Here is a 14,643-nt window from a genome sequence, read left to right as displayed (position 1 = left end):
AAATCCCTCAGCCAGGAAAACATCGTGGCACAAAGTGAGGATGACCCTGCTGAGGCTGCGGTGCCTCAAATATTGGAAGAAGTTATCTGCTTTGAGTGGCTGGCTGAGGTGCCATCTGTTGAGGAAGTACTGAAGGCGATCCGGAGTCTGAGACCAGGAAAGACAGCAGGCAGAGATGATCTCCCAAACGAAATGCTGAGGGAGGGCGGCATTTGTGCACAGACTGCCCTATATGACATCATAACAACAGTCTGGACCACTGGACGGGTTCCGCAGGATTGGAAGGATGCCCTGATGGTCCCCCTTTTTAAGAAGGGGGACCGCACAGACTGTAACAACTACAGGGGCATCTCACTCCTCAGTGTGCCGGGAAAGGTCCTGGCAAGGATTATTCAACATCGCCTTTCCAGGCACGCTGAGGAGAGGCTTGCGGAGCCCCAATGCGGTTTCAGGAAAGGGCGGTCCTGCACAGATGCCATATTTTCTGTCCGTCTGCTACAGCAGAGGTGTAGGGAATTCCAACAAGACCTACATCTCTGCTTTATTGACCTGGTCAAGGCCTATGATACCATCAGTAGGCCTGGGCTCTGGGTTGTTCTTCGTGCTTTTGGAGTACCTGACCCTCTGCTCACGATCATTAAGGACCTTCATGATGGTGAGCGGGCCCGGGTAAAACTACGTGGCCGGGAGTCAGAGCCATTCCCTGTTAACATTGGGGTGCGACAGGGATGTCCTCTGGCTCCCACATTATTTAACATCTATTTTGAACACGTAGTTCGTGAAGCCTTCAATAGCTGTACCGGGGGAATCTCCATATGGTACAGATATAATGGGAGGCTGATCGACGCCCGGGTGCGGTCAAGGGATGGCTCCCTATTGCTCAACCACATTATGTATGCCGATGATTTGGTAATAGCTGCACATTCGGAGGAGGAGTTGGAGACACTGCTGCTGAGACTGGAGCGTGCCACTAAGAGGTGGGGCCTTACCATCAGCCCCACCAAAACTAAGCACCTGCCTGGGTATTTTGTACCATCGGACACTCCACCCCCACAACTCCCAATCGGTGATGGGGCAGTTGTGGAGAGAGTGGAGAGTTTCCCATACCTGGGCAGTGTGCTTATGACTGGCTCCAGTTTAACAGCAAAGGTCTCACTCCGAATCAGTCGAGCGGCAATATCTTTTCATCGGTTGCGTAACGCTGTGTGGAAGCTACCTGGTCTGTCGCTCCGCACTAAGCTTCAGGTCTTCTCGGCCACGGTCATTCCCTCCCTTCTCTATGCTTGCGAAACGTGGACCGCCCCTAATGGAACATCTTCACCGGTTAGAAACATTTAGGCTGTCCTGCCTACGATCCATCCTGTGTTTAACCAGACTGGATTGTGTGAGGAGCTCACAAATCCTTGAAAGATCTGGGCAAGGTCCCATCGGTGAGCTCCTCCGGCGGGGAAGGCTGCGATGGCTGGGTCATGTAGCCCGCATGCCCAGCCACCGCCTGCCGAAACAGCTATTGTTCGGCCGGATTGAGGGAGCTAAGCGGGCGCGGCACAGGCTAGAGAAGAGATGGAGTGATGTGGTACAGGAGGACGTGGAGCTGAGTGGACTTGCCGATGACTGGTACCAGCGGTGTCAAGATCGACCTCTGTGGAGGAGGCTCGTGAAGGACGCTGCTACTGGGCAGTTGGAGGTAGTCGCCCTCCAACAACAACAGAGGGCGGAGGAGCGACGCTCAGAACAAAGAGCGGAGCGCCGGGTGGCTAAAGCACAGCGGTTTGGCACAGTAGGGGGCACAGGTGGTGCATTAGCCAGTCATCCCAGTCAGTCGACCCGTGGCACCTGGGTCTGCCCCGTGACCTCCTGCCAGCGGGCGTTCGACACTTCACGTGGCCTCAGGGTGCACATAGCCTGGCACAAGCGTCGTAGTGACGTCACCACCACTTAGTCGCGAATGGCGGTTGTTGTGTGTGAGTGAGTGTGTGTGTGACTGAGTGAGTGTGTGCGTGTGTGACTGAGTGTGAGTGTGTGTGTGAGAGTGAGTGTGTGTGAGTGTGTGAGTGTGTGTGAGTGAGTGTGAGTGTGTGTGACTGAGTGTGTGAGTGAGTATTGAGTGAGTGTGTGTGAGTGTGTGAGAGTGTGTGAGTGAGTGTGTGTGTGTGAGAGTGAGTGAGTGTGTATGTGTGTGAGTGTGTGTGAGTGAGTGTGTGTGAGTGTGTGAGAGTGTGTGAGTGTGTGTGTGAGCGAGTGTGTGAGAGTGTGTGAATGAGTGTGTGTGAGAGTGTGTGTGTGTGTGAGAGTGAGTGAGTGTGTGTGAGTGTGTGAGAGTGTGTGAGTGAGTGTGTGAGTGTGTGTGAGTGTGTGTGAGAGTGTGTGAGTGTGTGAGAGTGTGTGAGTGTGTGTGAGAGTGTGTGACTGAGTGTGTGACTGAGTGTGTGAGTAGTTGTGTGAGTGTGTGTGAGTGTTGTGTCAGTGTGTGTGAGTGTTGAGTGAGTGTGTGTGAGTGTGTGAGAGTGTGTGAGAGTGTGTGAGTGTGCGTGAGAGTGAGTGAGTGTGTGTGTGTGAGTGAGTGTGTGAGTGTGTGTGAGAGTGAGTGAGTGTGTGTGTGAGTGAGTGTGTGTGACTGAGTGTGTGAGTGAGTGTGTGTGTGTGAGTGTGTGTGTGAGAGTGTGTGAGTGTGTGAGTGTGTGAGTGTGTGTGTGAGTGTGTGTGAGAGTCAGTGTGTGTGTGAGTGTGCGAGTGTGTGTATGTGAGTGTGTGTGAGAGTGTGTGAGAGAGTCAGTGTGTGTGAGTGTGTGAGTATGTGAGAGTGTGTGTGTGAGTGTGTGAGTGTGTGTGTGTGAGTGTGTGTGTGAGTGTGTGAGTGAGTGTGAGTGTGTGACTCAGTGAGTGTGTGTGAGTGTGTGTGAGTCAGGTCCGGCAAAACAACCCCCTACCTCCTCGCGGTGCCGGACGGGCAACTCTGTCGTGGACAGTGCTGTGGGGGGAGGTCCAATTTTGATTGGCTCCTCCCCTCATGGCGTCTGTGTCCACCACAGGGGCTAAACGGGGGCTCTGGACGGGTGCGAGGGGCTGGTAACCCCTCCACCTTCAATTAATTACCACTAAACCACGAGTTAAACTGAAATATGTAACTAATAATCTTGTGCCGGAGGCCCCGGGGGGCCAGGCGTCTATGACGTCTCCTGGCCAAACCCCAATTGGCGGAGCCAGGAGATTGAATTTCTACCCTCGGGGCTCCTCCAAAAACAACGAAAAGCCACTACGGGTGGCCACGTGGAATGTTCGAACGCTCACTGCGGAGGAGAGGCTGCCACTCCTCTGTCGGGAGCTAGACCGGTACCGCCTGGATCTGTGTGGCATTCAGGAGGTCCGGTGGACCGGCTCTGGCTCCTGCCACCATGAGGGGTGGACAGTCCTCTACTCGGGGCAGCAGACTGCCAAACAACAGGGTGTGGCTCTTCTTTTGAACAAAAGAATGAAGGGGGCGTGGGAGCGTGGTGGTGAGGTGTGGGAAGCTGTAAGTCCCAGGCTACTTTGGGCTCGCCTTCCCATCAACCGGAGGCGAGGAATGGTGGTCGTGGTTACTTATGCCCCCACTGAAGATGAACATCCGTGGAGGGATGCTGGTAAAGCCGATGAGTCAGATGCCTTCTATGACCTCCTGTCACAGGTGCTGGCTAAAGTGGCCCCTCGGGATAGAGTCATCATGTTGGGTGATTTCAATGCCTGAGTTGGTCATGATACTGGCACCTGGTCTGGAGTGATTGGAAGGCATGGGCCAGATCAGCTCAATAACAACGGTAGCAGGCTGCTAGATTTTTGTGCAGCCCATGGGCTTGTAATGACCAACACGCTGTTCCGGCATCGGCGCATCCACACCACATCATGGATGCATGCCGGGTCCAAGCAAGAACATCTGCTGGACTGCATAGTGACGGACCAGCGGATGCGAACCCATGTCCTTGACACCAGGACCTAAAATGGAGCTGAACTGCCCTCTGACCATCGACTAGTCACCTGCCATTCTTCCACTCCGGTGGTGGGTGTACACCCAGGACCCCATTCCAACCTAAAGTGGCCTGGTCTCAGTTATCTGATGAAAGTTGCAAGCGAGAATTTCATCATCCCTTGCGGCTGGGATTGGCATCGTCCCCGACTCCTCCTGATGTCGAGGGTAAATGGGCGAGGTTTAGGACTGTGACTCATGCAGCTGCAATGGCTGCTTTGGGTACGCGGTCCACACCTCCCCAGAGACCCCGGCTGACAGAGGAGGTGTTCAGGATGGTTGAGAAAAAGCGACAGGCTCACTGTCATCGGCTACAGAATCCCACGTCAGAGAATGAGGAGGCTTACCGCAGCCTTCGCTCGGAGGTTCGGAAAGCCGTGAGGCGCTGCAAGGATGGGTGGTGGTCGCGGGTTGCTGAGGAGATGGAGTCTGCCTCAGTGGCCCGTGATCACAAATCTCTATTTAACTCCATCAAAAAAGTAATCTGCAGCGCCACACCTATTACCATCATTAGGGGAAAAAACGGCGATCCAATCTCCGACCCCCAGTGAGTGTGTGACTGAGTGTGACTGAGTGTGTGAGTGAGTGACTGAGTGAGTGACTGAGTTTGTGAGTGAGTGAGTGTGAGTGACTGAGTGAGTGACTGAGTGTGTGAGTGAGTGACTGAGTGTGTGAGTGTGAGTGTGTGAGCGAGTGACTGAGTGTGTGAGTGAGTGTGTGTAAATGAGTGTGTGAGTGAGTGACTGAGTGAGTGACTGAGTGTGTGAGTGACTGAGTGAGTGACTGAGTGTGTGAGTGAGTGTGTGAGTGAGTGACTGAGTGTGTGAGTGAGTGAGTGAGTGTGTGTGACTGAGTGTGTGAGTGAGTGCCTGTGTGAGAGTGAGTGTGTGAGTGAGTGACTGAGTGTGTGTGTGTGACTGAGTGTGTGAGAGTGAGTGACTGTGTGAGTGACTGAGTGTGTGACTGAGTGTGTGAGAGTGAGTGAGTGAGTGACTGAGTGAGTGACTGAGTGAGTGACTGAGTGTGTGAGTGAGTGTGTGAGTGAGTGACTGAGTGTGTGTGAGTGAGTGAGTGTGTGAGTGACTGAGTGTGTGTGAGTGAGTGAGTGACTGAGTGTGTGATTGAGTGAGTGAGTGACTGAGTGAGTGACTGAGTGTGTGAGTGAGTGACTAAGTGAGTGACTGAGTGTGTGACTGAGTGAGTGACTGAGTGTGTGAGTGACTGAGTGAGTGTGTGAGTGACTGAGTGTGTGAGTGAGTGACTGAGTGTGTGAGTGACTGAGTGAGTGACTGAGTGAGTGACTGAGTGTGTGAGTGACTGAGTGAGTGACTGAGTGAGTGACTGAGTGAGTGTGTGAGTGAGTGTGTGACTGAGTGTGTGAGTGAGTGACTGAGTGTGTGAGTGAGTGTGTGTGACTGAGTGTGTGTGACTGAGTGTGTGAGTGAGTGAGTGTGTGTGACTGAGTGTGTGACAGTGAGTGAGTGAGTGACTGAGTGTGTGAGTGAGTGACTGAGTGAGTGACTGAGTGAGTGACTGAGTGAGTGACTGAGTGTGTGAGTGACTGAGTGTGTGAGTGACTGAGTGTGTGACAGTGACTGAGTGAGTGAGTGACTGAGTGTGTGACTGAGTGAGTGACTGAGTGAGTGACTGAATGACTGAGTGAGTGACTGAGTGAGTGACTGAGTGAGTGACTGAGTGAGTGTGTGAGTGACTGAGTGTGTGAGTGAGTGACTGAGTGAGTGACTGAGTGTATGAGTGACTGAGTGAGTGAGTGTGTGAGTGACTGAGTGTGTGAGTGAGTGACTGAGAGTGTGTGTGACTGAGTGTGTGAGTGAGTGACTGAGTGAGTGACTGAGTGAGTGAGTGACTGAGTGTGTGTGAGTGAGTGACTGAGTGAGTGACTGAGTGTGTGTGTGACTGAGTGTGTGTGTGACTGAGTGTGTGACTGAGTGAGTGAGTGACTGAGTGAGTGAGTGTGTGAGTGAGTGACTGAGAGTGTGTGTGACTGAGTGTGTGAGTGAGTGACTGAGTGAGTGACTGAGTGAGTGAGTGACTGAGTGAGTGACTGAGTGAGTGACTGAGTGTGTGAGTGAGTGACTGAGTGTGTGTGTGACTGAGTGTGTGAGTAGTTGTAGAGGGAGTCCTGGTCGCCCGCCCACCCGCTCACCCACCCGCTCACCCACCCGCTCACCCACCCACCCGCTCACCCACCCGCTCACCCACCCGCTCACCCACCCGCTCACCCACCCGCTCACCCACCCACCCGCTCACCCACCCGCTCACCCACTCACCCGCTCACCCACCCGCTCACCCACCCGCTCACCCACTCGCCCGCTCACCCACTCACCCACCCACCCGCTCACCCGCCCGCTCGCCCGAACCCACCTTGTACTGGCTGAGCGGGAACTTCTCCAGCAGGTACTCGTCACAGCCACACACCTTGAGGATGTACTTGCCCTGGTACTCCTGTACGCACAGGCGCAGCTGTTCTGACGACAGGGACATGCTGCGCGTCTTCTTGCGAATCGCCTCGGCGATCACCTGCTCGGGCGTGTGGTCATGGGCCACCTTCACGGTGTACTTCTGCTTGTCGTTGCTAGGGGAGACGATCACCCAGATGACGATGATGATGTGGCCTGCACGGGGAGACACGGTGCGGTAGGGTTAGAGAGGGAGGAGAGAGAGAGAGATGGTAGAGAGAGAGATGGTAGAGAGAGAGATGGTAGAGAGAGAGAGGTAGAGAGAGGGTAGAGAGAGAGGGGTAGGGTTAGAGTGGGTAGAGAGAGAGAGGGTAGAGAGAGAGGGGTAGAGAGAGAGGATAGAGAGAGAGAGAGGATAGAGAGAGAGAGGGGATAGAGAGAGGGTAGGGTTAGAGGGGGTAGAGAGAGAGAGGATAGAGAGAGAGGGGGTAGAGAGGGGTACTTCTGCTTGTCGTTGCTAGGGGAGACGATCACCCAGATGACGATGATGATGTGGCCTGCACGGGGAGACACGGTGGGGTAGGGTTAGAGAGGGGGTAGAGAGAGGAGGGGGTAGAGAGAGGGTAGAGAGAGAGAGGGGTAGAGAGAGAGGGGTAGAGAGAGAGGGGGTAGAGAGAGAGGATAGAGAGAGGGTAGAGAGAGAGGGGTAGAGAGGAGGGGGTAGAGAGAGAGGGGGTAGAGAGAGAGGGGTAGAGAGAGAGGGGTAGAGAGAGGGGTAGAGAGAGAGGATAGAGAGAGAGAGAGAGATAGAGAGAGAGGGGGTAGAGAGAGAGGGGGTAGAGAGGGGTACTTCTGCTTGTCGTTGCTAGGGGAGACGATCACCCAGACGACGATGATGATGTGGCCTGCACGGGGAGACACGGTGGGGGTAGGGTTAGAGAGGGGGTAGAGAGAGAGAGAGAGGGGGTAGAGAGGGTACTTCTGCTTGTCGTTGCTAGGGGAGACGATCACCCAGATCACGATGATGATGTGGCCTGCACGGGGAGACACGGTGGGGTAGGGTTAGAGAGGGGGTAGAGAGAGAGAGGGTAGAGAGAGAGGGGGTAGAGAGAGAGGGGGTAGAGAGAGAGGGGGTAGAGAGAGACGTGGGGTAGAGAGAGAGGGGGTAGAGAGAGAGGATAGAGAGAGGGGGTAGAGAGAGAGGGGTAGAGAGAGAGGGGGTAGAGAGAGAGGATAGAGAGAGAGGATAGAGAGAGGGGGGTAGAGAGAGGGGGTAGAGAGAGAGGATAGAGAGAGGGGTAGAGAGAGAGGGGGTAGAGAGAGAGGGGGTAGAGAGAGAGAGAGGGGTAGAGAGGGGTACTTCTGCTTGTCGTTGCTAGGGGAGACGATCACCCAGATGACGAATGATGATGTGGCCTGCACGGGGAGACACGGTGGGGTAGGGTTAGAGAGGGGGTAGAGAGAGAGGGGGTAGAGAGAGAGAGGTAGAGAGAGAGGTAGAGAGAGAGGGTAGAGAGGGGTAGAGAGAGAGGGGGTAGAGAGAGAGGGGGTAGAGAGAGAGGGTAGAGAGAGAGGGGGTAGAGAGAGAGAGGGGGTAGAGGAGAGAGGGGGTAGAGAGAGAGGGGGTAGAGAGAGAGGGGTGTAGAGAGAGTAGAGAGAGAGGGGGTAGAGAGAGGGGGTAGAGAGAGAGGGGGTAGAGAGAGAGGGGTAGAGAGAGAGGGGGTAGAGAGAGAGGGGGTAGAGAGAGGGGGGTAGAGGGAGAGGGGTAGAGAGAGAGGGGGTAGAGAGAGAGGGGGTAGAGAGAGAGGGGGTAGAGAGAGAGGGGTAGAGAGAGAGGGGGTAGAGAGAGAGGGGGTAGAGAGAGAGGGGGTAGAGAGAGAGGGGGTAGAGAGAGGGGGGTAGAGAGAGAGGGGGTTAGAGAGAGAGGGGGTAGAGAGAGAGGGGGTAGAGAGAGAGGGGGTAGAGAGAGAGGGGGTAGAGAGAGAGGGGGTAGAGAGAGAGGGTAGAGAGAGAGGGGTAGAGAGAGGGTAGAGAGAGAGGGGGGGTAGAGGGTAGAGAGAGAGGGGGGGTAGAGAGAGGGGTTAGAGAGAGAGAGGGGGTAGAGAGGGGGTAGAGAGAGGGGGTAGAGAGAGAGGGGTAGAGAGAGAGGGGGTAGAGAGAGAGGGTAGAGAGAGAGGGGGTAGAGAGAGGGGGTAGAGAGAGAGGGGGTAGAGGAGAGAGAGGGGGTAGAGAGAGACAGGGGGGTGGTAGGTGGAGGGGTAGAGAGAGAGGGGGTAGAGAGAGGGTAGAGAGAGAGGGGGTAGAGAGAGAGGGGGGGTATGAGAGAGGGGTAGAGAGAGGGGGGTAGAGAGAGAGGGGGTAGAGAGAGGGGGTAGAGAGAGAGGGGTAGAGAGGGGGGAGGAGAGAGGGGTAGAGAGAGGGGGTAGAGTGAGAGGGTAGAGAGGGGTATTTCTGATTGTCGTTGCTGAGTGAGACGATCACCCAGATCACGTTGATGATGTGGCCTGCGCAGGGCGCCGAGTGAGCGAGTGAGTGAGTGAGTGGGTGGGTGGGTGAGTGAGTGGGTGGGTGAGTGAGTGAGTGGGTGGGTGGGTGGGTGAGTGGGTGGGTGGGTGGGTGAGTGAGTGAGTGAGTGGGTGGGTGAGTGAGTGGGTGAGGTGGGTGGGTGGGTGAGTGGGTGGGTGGGTGGGTGAGTGAGTGGGTGGGTGGGTGGGTGAGTGAGTGAGTGGGTGGGTGGGTGAGTGAGTGAGTGGGTGGGTGGGTGAGTGAGTGGGTGGGTGGGTGGGTGAAGTGAGTGAGTGGGTGGGTGAGTGAGTGAGTGGGTGAGTGGGTGAGTGAGTGGGTGGGTGGGTGAGTGAGTGAGTGAGTGGGTGGGTGGGTGAGAGTGAGTGAGTGGGTGGTGGGTGAGTGAGTGGGGGTGGGTGAGCGAGTAAGTGAGTGGGTGGGTGAGTGAGTGAGTGGGTGGGTGAGTGAGTGAGTGAGTGGGTGGGTGAGTGAGTGGGTGAGTGGGTGGGTGGGTGGGTGAGCGAGTGAGTGAGCGGTGAGTGAGTGAGTGAGTGGGTGGGTGGGTGGGTGAGTGAGTGAGTGGGTGGGTGGGTGAGTGAGCGGCTGAGTGAGTGAGTGAGCGGGTGAGTCGGTGGGTGAGTGAGCGGGTGATTGAATGAGCGAGTGAGTGAGTGAGTGATTGATTGAACGAGTGAGTGAGCGAGTGGCTGAGTGAACGAGTGAGTGATTGAACGAGTGAGTGAGTGAGCGAGCGGGCGAGGGGGCGACGCTCCACTCACTCTTGTCGAGGCGCTAAGCACGTGTGCGGGAAGCTCGGGGCTGGACTCCACGTTGGGAGGGTAGACGTACAGTGGGTGAGTCGGTGGGTGACTGAGCGGGTGATTGAATGAGTGAGTGAGCGAGCGAGTGAGTGAGTGAGCGGCTGAGTGAGTGAGTGAGCGGCTGAGTGAGTGAGTGAGCGGCTGAGTGAGTGAGCGGTTGAGTGAGTGATTGAACGAGTGAGTGAGCGAGTGAGTGAGCGAGCGAGCGGATGAGTGAACGAGTGAGTGATTGAACGAGTGAGTGAGTTAATGAGCGGGCGAGGGGGCGACGCTCCACTCACTCTTGTCGAGGCGGCTAAGCACGTGTGCGGGCAGCTCGGGGCTGGACTCCACGTTGGGAGGGTAGACGTACAGCGGGCGAGCCGGTGGGTGACTGAGCGGGTGATTGAACGAGCGGTTGAGTTAGTGAGCGGGTGATTGAGTGATTGAATGAGCGGGTGAGTTGAGTGAGCGGGTTAGTGAGTGAGTGAGTGAGCGGGTGAGCCGGTGGGTGACTGAGCGGGGTGATTGAATGAGCGGTTTGAGATGACGGGGTGAGTGAGTGAGCGGCTGAGTGAGTGAGTGATTGAGCGAGCGAGCGGGCGAGGGGGCGACGCTCCACTCACTCTTGTCGAGGCGGCTAAGCACGTGTGCGGGCAGCTCGGGGCTGGACTCCACGTTGGGAGGGTAGACGTACAGCGGGTGAGTCGGTGGGTGACTGAGCGGGTGATTGAACGAGCGGTTGAGTTAGTGAGCGGGTGATTGAGTGATTGACTGAGCGGGTGATTGAATGAGCGGTGAGTGAGTGAGCGGGTTAGTGAGTGAGTGAGTGAGCGGGTGAGCCGGTGGGTGACTGAGCGGGTGATTGAATGAGCGGGTGAGTGAGTGAGCGGGTTAGTGAGTGAGTGAGCGGGTGAGTGAGTGAGTGATTGAACAAGCGAGCGGGCGAGGGGGCGACGCTCCACTCACTCTTGTCGAGGCGGCTAAGCACGTGTGCGGGCAGCTCGGGGCTGGACTCCACCGTTGGGAGGGTAGACGTACAGTGGGTGAGTCGGTGGGTGACTGAGCGGGTGATTGAACGAGCGGGTGAGTGAGTGAGCGGGTTAGTGAGCGAGTGAGTGAGTGAGCGGCTGAGTGAGTGACTGAGCGGGTGATTGAATGAGCGAGTGAGTGAGTGAGTGAGTTAATGAGCGGGCGAGGGGGCGACGCTCCACTCACTCTTGTCGAGGCGGCTAAGCACGTGTGCGGGCAGCTCGGGGCTGGACTCCACGTTGGAGGGTAGACGTACAGCACGTGAGCCGGTGGGTGACTGAGCGGGTGATTGAACGAGCGGGTGAGTGAGTGAGCGGGTGAGTGAGTGAGTGGGCGAGTGAGTGAGTGAGCGGGTTAGTGAGTGAGTGAGTTAATGAGCGGGTGAGTGAGTGAGCGGGTGGCTGAGTGAGTGAGTGATTGAACAAGCGAGCGGGCGAGGGGGCGACGCTCCACTCACTCTTGTCGAGGCGGCTAAGCACGTGTGCGGGCAGCTCGGGGCTGGACTCCACGTTGGGAGGGTAGACGTACAGCGGGTGAGTCGGTGGGTGACTGAGCGGGTGATTGAATGAGTGAGTGAGCGAGCGAGTGAGTGAGTGAGCGGCTGAGTGAGTGAGTGAGTGAGCGGCTGAGTGAGTGAGTGAGCGGCTGAGTGAGTGAGCGGTTGAGTGAGTGATTGAACGAGGTGAGTGAGCGAGTGAGTGAGCGAGCGAGCGGATGAGTGAACGAGTGAGTGATTGAACGAGTGAGTGAGTTAATGAGCGGGCGAGGGGGCGACGCTCCACTCACTCTTGTCGAGGCGGCTAAGCACGTGTGCGGGCAGCTCGGGGCTGGACTCCACGTTGGGAGGGTAGACGTACAGCGGGCGAGGCGGTGGGTGACTGAGCGGGTGATTGAACGAGCGGTTGAGTTAGTGAGCGGGTTAATGAGTGAGTGAGTGAGCGGGTGATTGAATGAGCGAGTGAATGAGTGAGCGAGTTAATGGGCGAGCGACGCTCCACTCACTCTTGTCGAGCGGCTAAGCACGTGTGCGGGCAGCTCGGGGCTGGACTCCACGTTGGGAGGGTAGACGTACAGCGCGTGAGCCGGTGGGTGACTGAGCGGGTGAATGAACGAGCGGGTGAGTGAGTGAGCGGGTGGGTGAGCGAGTGAGTGAGTGAGCGGGTGAGCCGGTGGGTGAGTGAGCGGGTGAGTGAGTGAGTGATTGAACGAGCGGGTGATTGAGTGAGCGGGTTAGTGAGTGAGTGAGTGAGCGGGTGAGCCGGTGGGTGAGTGAGCGGGTGAGTGAGTGAGTGATTGAACGAGCGGGTGATTGAGTGAGCGGGTTAGTGAGTGAGTGAGTGAGCGGGTGATTGAATGAGCGGGTGATTGAATGAGCGGGTGAGTGAGTGAGCGGGTGAGTGAGTGAGCGGGTTAGTGAGTGAGTGAGCGGCTGAGTGAGTGAGTGATTGAGCGAGCGAGCGGGCGAGGGGGCGACGCTCCACTCACTCTTGTCGAGGCGGCTAAGCACGTGTGCGGGCAGCTCGGGGCTGGACTCCACGTTGGGAGGGTAGACGTACAGCGCGAGGCTGTGGGCACCGTTGGCATCACGGGCGTCAACCGCGCGCTTGCACACTGACAGGACGTTGCGGCGAAACTCCTGCACCTCGGGGTCCTTGACCAGGTCAAACTCGCACACCGGCATGCCGATGGCGAAGCCTGGGGGCGGGGGCGACGGGGCGGGGCGGGGAGGGGGAGGTCATACCGGGGAGGGGGGAGAGTGCGTTAATGAGTGAGTGGTGGTAGTAGTAGTGGTAGTAGTAGTGGAGTAGTAGTGGTAGTGTAGTATTAGTAGTGGTGGTAGTGGCAGTGTAGTAGTAGTGGTGGTGGTAGTGGTAGTGTAGTATTAGTAGTGGTAGTAGTAGTGGTAGTGGTGGTGGTAGTAGTGGTGGTAGTAGTAGTAGTAGTAGCGGTAGTGGTGGTAGTAGTGGTGGTAGTAGTAGTGGGTAGTAGGTGATAGTAGTGGTGTAGTAGTAGTGGTAGTAGTGGTGGTAGTAGTGGTGGTAGTGGTGGTGTGTGGTAGTAGTGGTGTGTAGTGGTGGTAGTGGTGGTAGGTAGTAGTGGTGGTAGTAGTTAGTAGTGGTAGTGGTGGTGGTAGTAGTGGTGGTAGTAGTAGTGGTGGTAGTAGTGGTGGTGGTAGTAGTAGGTGGTGGTAGTAGTGGTGGTGGTAGTAGTAGTGTTAGTAGTTGTGGTGGTAGTAGTGGTGGTAGTAGTGGTGGTGGTGGTGGGTAAGTGGTGGTAGTAGTGGTGGTGGTGGGTAGTAGTGGTAGTAGTAGTGGTGTTGGTAGTAGTGGTGTTAGTAGTAGTGGTGGTAGTGGTGGTAGTGGTGGGTAGTAGTGGTGGTAGTGGTGGTGTAGTAGTAGTAGTGTAGTAGTAGTAGTTGGTGGTAGTAGTAGTGTAGTAGTGGTGGTAGTGTAGTAGTAGTAGTGTAGTAGTATTAGTGGAGTAGTAGTGGTGGTAGTAGTGGTAGTAGTAGTGGTAATGTTAGTAGTAGTGGCAGCAGTGGTAGTGGTAGTAGTAGTAGTGGAGTAGTAGTGGTAGTAGTAGTGGTAGTAGTAGTAAGTGGTAGTAGTAGTAGTGTAGTAGTAGTGGTAGTAGTGTAGTAGTGGTAGTAGTAGTAGTGATAGTAGTGGTGGTAAGTAGTGGTGGTAGTAGTAGTAGTGTAGTAGTAGTGGTGGTAGTAGTGGTGGTAGTGGTAGTAGTAATGGTGTAGTAGTAGTGGTAGTAGTAGTAGTAGTGGTGGTAGTAGTGGTGGTAGTAGTGGTGGTAGTGTAGTAGTAGTAGTGGTTGTAGTGGTAGTAGTGGTGGTAGTAGTGGTAGTAGTAGTGGTAGTGGTGGTGGTAGTAGTGGTGGTAGTAGTAGTGGTGGTAGTAGTTGGTGGTGGTAGTAGTAGTTAGTGTAGTAGTAGTGGTAGTAGTGGTGTAGTAGTAGTGGTGGTAGTAGTAGTAGAGTAGTAGTAGTGGTGGTAGTAGTAGTAGTGGTGGTTAGTAGTGTAGTGTAGTAGTAGTGGTGGTAGTAGTGGTGGTAGTCGTAGTAGTGGTAGTAGTGGTGGTAGTAGTGGTGGTAGTAGTATTGGTGGTTAGTAGTGGTGGTGGTAGTGGTAGTAGTGGTAGTAGTGGTGGTAGTGGTAGTAGTGGTGGTGGTAGTTGTGGTAGTAGTGGTGGTAGTAGTGGTGGTAGTTGTGGTAGTAGTGGTGGTAGTAGTGGTGGTGGTAGTAGTGGTGGTAGTAGTATTGGTGGTAGTAGTGGTGGTGGTGGTAGTAGTGGTAGTGGTGGTGGAGTAGTGGTGGGGTAGTAGTGGTGGTAGTAGTGTAGTAGTAGTGTAGTAGTGTAGTAGTAGTGGTGGTAGTAGTAGTGGTAGTAGTGGTGGTAGTAGTGGTGGTGGTAGTAGTGGTGGTAGTAGGAGTAGTTGATAGTCGTAGTAGATGGTAGTAGTAGTAGTGGAGTAGTAGTGGTGGTAGTAGTGTAGTAGTAGTGGTATAGTAGTGTAGTAGTAGTGGTAGTAGTGGTAGCAGTAGTACTGGAGTAGTAGTGTAGTAGTAGTGGTAGTAGTAGTAGTGTAGTAGTAGTAGTAGTGTAGTAGTAGTGGTAGTAGTGTAGTATTAGTGGTAGTAGTGGTGGTAGTAGTGGTGGTGTAGTAGTGGTGGTAGTGGTAGTAGTAATGGTGTAGTAGTGTGGTAGTAGTAGTAGTGTAGTAGTGGTGGTGGTAGTAGTGGTGGTAGTGGTAGTAGTAATGTGTAGTAGTAGTGTAGTAGTAGTGGTGGTATTAGTGGGTGGTAGTATTGGTGGTTAAGTAGTGCGTGGTAGTGTACGTAGTAGTGCGTATAGTTGTGGTAGTAGTAGTGGTA

At 55.2% G+C, this 14,643-nt stretch overlaps 1 protein-coding gene across 1 annotated transcript in view; it reads right to left on the bottom strand.

Moving 5' to 3' along the window:
• Positions 1–14,643, bottom strand: part of PIK3CA (phosphatidylinositol-4,5-bisphosphate 3-kinase catalytic subunit alpha) — a 183,852-nt gene that overhangs the window by 158,191 nt on the left and 11,018 nt on the right. The window contains exons 2-3 of the mRNA XM_076058449.1: positions 12,246–12,455; positions 6,389–6,639 (exon numbers count right to left, since the gene is read on the bottom strand). Coding sequence (XP_075914564.1) covers positions 6,389–6,639; positions 12,246–12,455 — 461 coding nt within the window. The remainder of the gene's footprint in view (positions 1–6,388; positions 6,640–12,245; positions 12,456–14,643) is intronic.

The sequence above is a fragment of the Petromyzon marinus genome (genome assembly GCF_048934315.1).
Source record: "Petromyzon marinus isolate PM22_M1 ecotype Great Lakes invasive population chromosome 75 unlocalized genomic scaffold, UKy_Petmar_22M1.pri1.0 chr75_unloc.1, whole genome shotgun sequence".
NCBI lineage: Eukaryota > Metazoa > Chordata > Hyperoartia > Petromyzontiformes > Petromyzontidae > Petromyzon > Petromyzon marinus.
This window is presented reverse-complemented; position numbering and strand designations above follow the sequence as displayed.